The 5,930-nt window shown below is 27.6% G+C and overlaps 1 protein-coding gene across 3 annotated transcripts in view; it reads right to left on the bottom strand.

The window, feature by feature from the left end:
• Window positions 1-569: 569 nt before the first annotated feature.
• LOC100198293 (uncharacterized) overlaps window positions 570-5,930 on the bottom strand; it is a 28,006-nt gene continuing 22,645 nt past the window's right edge. For all 3 annotated transcript variants that reach the window (XM_065814142.1, XM_065814143.1, XM_065814144.1), the window contains 4 exons: window positions 2,208-4,286; window positions 1,858-2,044; window positions 1,688-1,779; window positions 570-1,018 (listed from right to left, as the gene is read on the bottom strand). In XM_065814142.1, coding sequence (XP_065670214.1) covers window positions 874-1,018; window positions 1,688-1,779; window positions 1,858-2,044; window positions 2,208-4,286 — 2,503 coding nt within the window. In that variant the 3' untranslated portion in view covers window positions 570-873. The remainder of the gene's footprint in view (window positions 1,019-1,687; window positions 1,780-1,857; window positions 2,045-2,207; window positions 4,287-5,930) is intronic.

The raw sequence follows: 5,930 nt of genomic DNA, 5'->3' as shown, positions 1-5,930 counted from the left end.
GATTTGCATAATTTTACTGCTAAGTCTTTAAAATAAGAGGGTTAGATTCCAGTCAATTTTGATATCAAGATATTTAAAAAAAATTGTTGAGATTTTTCGGCCACTTGTCTGAAGTGTTTATGAATAGACTGACTTTATTTGAAACTAATTCAGTTTTTTTGATAATAAGACTTAATTTATTGAGCGCAACGGTTGAAAAAGATTTGATAAAACACATAAAGTATGTTATAACCGTGTTGATATTTAGCGGGGACAACGTTCACGGTATAAATATTAAAGTTAATAATAGATTAGCAATATCGTTAAACATAAAAAAGTACAACTCTTAAATATTAAAGCAGAAAACGTCAAAGCTAAGCCGATTTTCTATTATTAGGCATAGTTAGTTATTATTTCTAAATTTTATTCGCTGTTAAAAAACAAGCGAACCAAAAATATGATTGCTAAAATCTATTTTGGTCATTATTTGAATTCTGATATCTACATAGTAAGCTTAAATAGGGAGTTCTGTTACACGAAAAAGTTCAAATTCACAACTTATTGTTCAAACAGGAAATAGGCATTAGAAATTCTTTTAAATATGTTGCTAAAATATTTTCGCTTTTATCCATTTAAAATAGTTTCGTAAATAATTTTGTTTGCTAATAAAAACTCTCAGAAATCTCGAACTTTTATATAAAAATAAAATAAAACAAAAAAAAAAAAAAAAAACTCACTTCTCTTTATTCCATATAAAACATAGAATAAATAACAAAACGTTTAGTAACTTAAAAAATAAGTTTTTAAGTATTCTTGTTTTAAAAACTAAAATAAGTTATGTAATATGTACACGAAAAATATATACGAAAAAATACAAACATTTACAAGAACTATTCATAAATAATCCAAGTCTTCGGTATCACTAGTTTCTGTTTTGGCGGTATTGTAGAGTTCAAAGAGACATTCGGCAGCAGGTGATGCAGCTTCTGATGTTGACATGGCTATTCTGGCAATTGAATCTTCGTGACGCAGAAGAAGACTAAAAACAATAAATAAGTCAAAACATTTTGACAAAATGTCTTCGACAGTTTAGGCTAAATGAAAATACAGTCAAAGTTTTACTCGCACTTTTGGTAATTTTTCAATTTAGTACAAAAGTCGTCGGTTGAAAATAAAAATTGTTTTTCGATTAAAAAAAAAAAACATAAAAAAATTAGAAATTACTTATGAACATATAAATGTACCATTTACGAAAAAAGCACCATTTATGAAACGTATTTACAAGTAATTCTTTTTACAGTTTTAAAATTAAGCAGGTTGTCAAATCCAACAAAATTGAACTCACCAACAAAATTGAATCTTAGAAATAAGTCATTAAAATTTAATAGTCAGAACTTATTGAATTAATAATTAAGACCTTTAAGCTTATAACTTACAAGTAAAAACTTAACATATAATCGCACCTCCGACCCAATTCTTCCCTTTTTGACCAAAGATTATTACCAGAATTATTTATGCAACGAAATTTTTTCAAACTTTATGTTATTTTAAGTGAAAAGAAATCTAAAATTTCCTTGTGCTAGTTTTAGAACATATTTTAGGGTTATACATATTGATTACCTAAATATTCACAGCAAAACTCACAGTTATTCTATATGTTTCTATGTTCTATATATTTGGTAGTCACATGGACGATTTACACACTTACGATTTAGCACATGGAGAGTTCTTTGCAATATTCCTTAAAATAAGAGCTGCTGTAAAACGAAGGCTTCTAGTAACTGGGGATTCATTTTCATGCTAAACCATACAATATTAAAAAAAATTTAAACTCAATTAAGATTTGAAATAAATTCAATTTAGAATATATTATCTCACCTCTACTTTCCAATAATTAAGAAATGTATTACAACTAAAATGTACATCTTGAAGGTGTAAGATGAAACTGCCACGCAACATTTGTGAAGAAAAGCAGCCAGCCACATTACAATGCTGCATTTTGCCATCGGTAGGAGCATGATTCATAACCATATGCTCAAATAGTTCAGATTCACAATGAAAAGCACTAAAATAAGATTTAATTATACAAACAATAAAATTAACCAATCAGACACAACAAATAGTACAAATAATTAATTGTATACCATCAAAAGTTAAAAAAAAAACTAGACCATACCATCAAAATAACAATACCATCAAAAGTTAAAAAAAAAAAAAAGAAAACTTACAAACAACAGTCATTCCATTCACATTTAAACATATTACGACAAGTTTGTAGAGTTGTTAATTTACATAACTTTATATGGGTTCTTTCATTATCCGATTTTTGAACAAAATCATTTGAAATAATTGATGTTTGGGGTGAAATTTTAGGGGTACAATTGTTTGTATGTAAATCTGAAGTCCTATTAAAATTTGAATTGCTAAGTGGAAGTCTTAAACAATTTACTCTTGAATCTTCCCTATTTATAACTGTGACAGATGATCCATAATCATTAACTACAACATCCTTGAAACTATTATTTTTTGTTTCTATTCCGTTTGGCTTTATTTGGGGTGCCATTCTGTCAAGCATTAAATTAGAGTTTAAAAAGTTCAACTCTTTGTGATTGGGTTTTAAACAATTTTGAAGTTGATCAACCTTCTCATCATTATGGTTTTCTGAATTTACTGTTTTTTCACGACTATTTTCTAAAAGATAATTTTCTTTAGGACTTTCAATATAATTTATTTCTTTTTCATTCAAAGTTTTTTTTTGTTTTTGCAAAACAGCTTCACTGGAAATATGATCTGAATCACAAATTCTTTCAAAGTCTACAAAGTCATCATTAATACTTTCTTCACTTAAATTTGATTTAATATTTTCTTTTTGTATTTCAATTTTTCTTTCAAAATTTCCATTTATTGAATGTCCATTAAAGTGATTTACTTTTATTAGAGGTAAAAATGAAGGAGCTGGGCTTGAATTTGGAATTGAACAACGAGGGTTTGAAGTTTCTACTGAGTTACTATCTAGTTGTTTAACCTTTTTAAATTTTGAATTAAAACAGTTTGTTTGATAATTTACATCAACACCATTTAACTTGCTTTCTGTAAATGTTTTACTAAAATGATTCATAATGCTTGAAGAGGTTTGAAAATTTATTATAGATTCTGTATTATTTTGAAAAGGAAGGTGATTTATTTCTTGAGAAGAAATATTTAAAAATTTTGTAGAAAAAGGTTGCACAACTGGTGTAACTGGATGTACAGCTGGAACTGGTGCAACAAGTTGTAAGGCTGGAACTGGTGCAGCAGGGTGTGTAGCTCCATTTAGAGATAACCCGTTGGTCGGTAGGCTTATTTTATTTTGCGGTGAAGTTCGTGCTAACCTGTTGTTTTGAGAAATTTGGGCTAACCCAGGATAATCTGATGGATTGTTAAATCCTCTTTTAACTTTAATTTTTTTGGGGGAACTAAGAGGTGAACTATTAGGAGATTTTTTTCTTATAAGATCACCTGAAACTATGGGAGGTTGAACAGTACTTTCATTTTTAAAGGGAAAATGAGGAATTAATGCATGTGGATTTGTAGAACTAACTTGATCAGATTTAATTGATAAATTATTTAAAGACTTTTGATCAGTATGTAAATGATTTGATGAATTATTAAATTCATTTTCCACTTTCCCGTTTCTTTCAAATAATAAACTCTCTTGAGCGACTTCTTTATCTGGAGTTTTAAAGCTATCATTAGTTTTTATGCTTCCTTTAGGTACATTATCTTGTTGAATCATCTTATTGTGAACTTGCTCTGTCAGGTTTGTTAGCTGAAGCAATTTTTGATAATGATTCTGCATCTGTTGTTGATGAGTTTGTGCTCTTATTTGAATATCTTTAATAACTGTGGCAGGAACATGCTCAACATCTGCTGTTTGCATCAACTGATGAATTTGCACTTGCAGAGCTTGTAAATGCTGACGATGCAAGTGAAACTGCATAAAATGACCTTCAGATTCAATTTTTAATTTTTCAATTACCTCATGATAACCTTCACCTGTCTTTAGCCTTCTATCACAAGATACAGGCTTTTCACTATTTCCATTTAACTGACTTGAAACATTTTCACTTTCATGAGTATTCGGTAGTTTACCAAAAGTTTCATTTTGTAAAAAATTATTTGAAATCTTTACTTCGTCACCACTTTTTTTTGCTGGAATTACACTCTGTACATACAATGGAATTGCTTTCCTCTGTATACCAGACACAGCTAAAGTGCCATTGGAATCAATTAAAATTATTTGTGCAAGATGTGGTGGAAGAATAGCCCTAAACCAAAATTTTTATTTCTTAACCAACATTTTAAGAAAGCAACATTTTAAGATTATAAAGAAAATACAGTATCATTAATTTAGTGTGATTTGATTTTGTCTCAAGTATTTTTTACTTTTTCATAAACACTTTATTAAAAAAAAAAAATCTTTTTTTTTTAATAAAGTGTTTATGAAAAAAGTAAAAAATACTTGAGAGTGATAAAGTGTTTCTGAAAAAAGTAAAAAATACTTGAGAGTAATAAAGCGTTTCTGAAAAAAGTAAAAAATACTTGAGAGTACTGCAAAAAAAAAAAAATCTTTTTTTTTTTTGCAGTACTCTCAAGTTTTTAATACAAGGAGGAGGAAGACGGGTAAGGGGGGCGGTAGAGGTTGGTGGGGGAATTTTTTGGGAAATTTTTTTTTGTTACAATATAAGTATTTTTTATTAAAGTTTCAGTTTATAAATTCCAACTAATTCTTTTTACAAAACACACATAAAACTATTTAATGGCGTTTTATCAGTGACTGAAAGAATTATTTTCTAATTTTTATGGCCGATTTTCAATGATTTTTTTTTAGTTTTGAGGTATAAAGTTTTTGTTGATAACAAGTAAAAACTTATAAACAGGGGTCTTAATAAGTTTAATTTTCAAAAATTAAAAAAAAAAATTTTTAATGAAATTTTAATATTAATCAAAAATTCTAATCAAAAATTTGAAAATTTAAGTTGAATCTGTGAAAGAAAACTTAAAGTTTAAAAACCAAGTTTAAATTAGGATATTTTAGGAGTATTTTTGAAATTCAAGTATATTTTAAATGAATTTAGGTCTTTTCAAATATTAGGATTTTTCAAATATTAGGATATTTTAGGTTTTATTAAGAGATGTGGCCGCCCTGTAAGGTTTAAAGCAACTTAAAATAACAGGCCTTCTCATCGTGTAATAGCTTGAAAATGTGGAGGCTGTGGACATCGTGTAATAGCTTGAAAATGTGGATTTTTCTTGTTTTCATGTTCTCAGCTATTTGATTTATTTATGATATACAGTAGGAGTCTATTACTCAAAATGCATAACCTGATTAAATAAAAAACTAAATATATAAAGACTAAAATTTAAGGCTTAGTCTATGCCATTGTTTACTAAATAATTTTTTTTGGTCTTATAAAGAAGTTGATTTTTTTATTACAAAAACGTTTGTAAAACAGAAACTTTTTGCCTTATATTAGAGTATATCAAAAATTGCCAGAAGACAACAATATGGGGAAACTTGTAATACTAGTCATGTAAAAAAAAATAACAACCTTGAAATAAGCAGTTTAAAAACAACTGACAATAACAAAAGATAATAAAACTACATCTATGTATTTATGTACAATGAAATATTGACAGCAAGTTAAAAAGTAAAATATAAAAGTAAAAAAAACTGATTTTTTAACAAAATCTAAAGTTAAAATTCAAACTTTTATAATCTTTTATTTATATATACTTTTTCAAACTTTTCATTAACAAAAGCTTACGGGAAATAAGGCAGATGCAAAATTTCCGTAGTTGCACATATCGGCCACAATGCAGAAAAGTGTCATTATCATTACCTTCATTGTCTTTTCTAGAAACATAACCTGCAATGCAAACAAAGATATCAGATAGAAGTTGGACTAAAA

Source organism: Hydra vulgaris, chromosome 12 (assembly GCF_038396675.1).
Source record: "Hydra vulgaris chromosome 12, alternate assembly HydraT2T_AEP".
NCBI lineage: Eukaryota > Metazoa > Cnidaria > Hydrozoa > Anthoathecata > Hydridae > Hydra > Hydra vulgaris.
The sequence above is the reverse complement of the archived record's forward strand: the minus strand, read 5'-3'. Positions and strand labels throughout refer to the sequence as shown.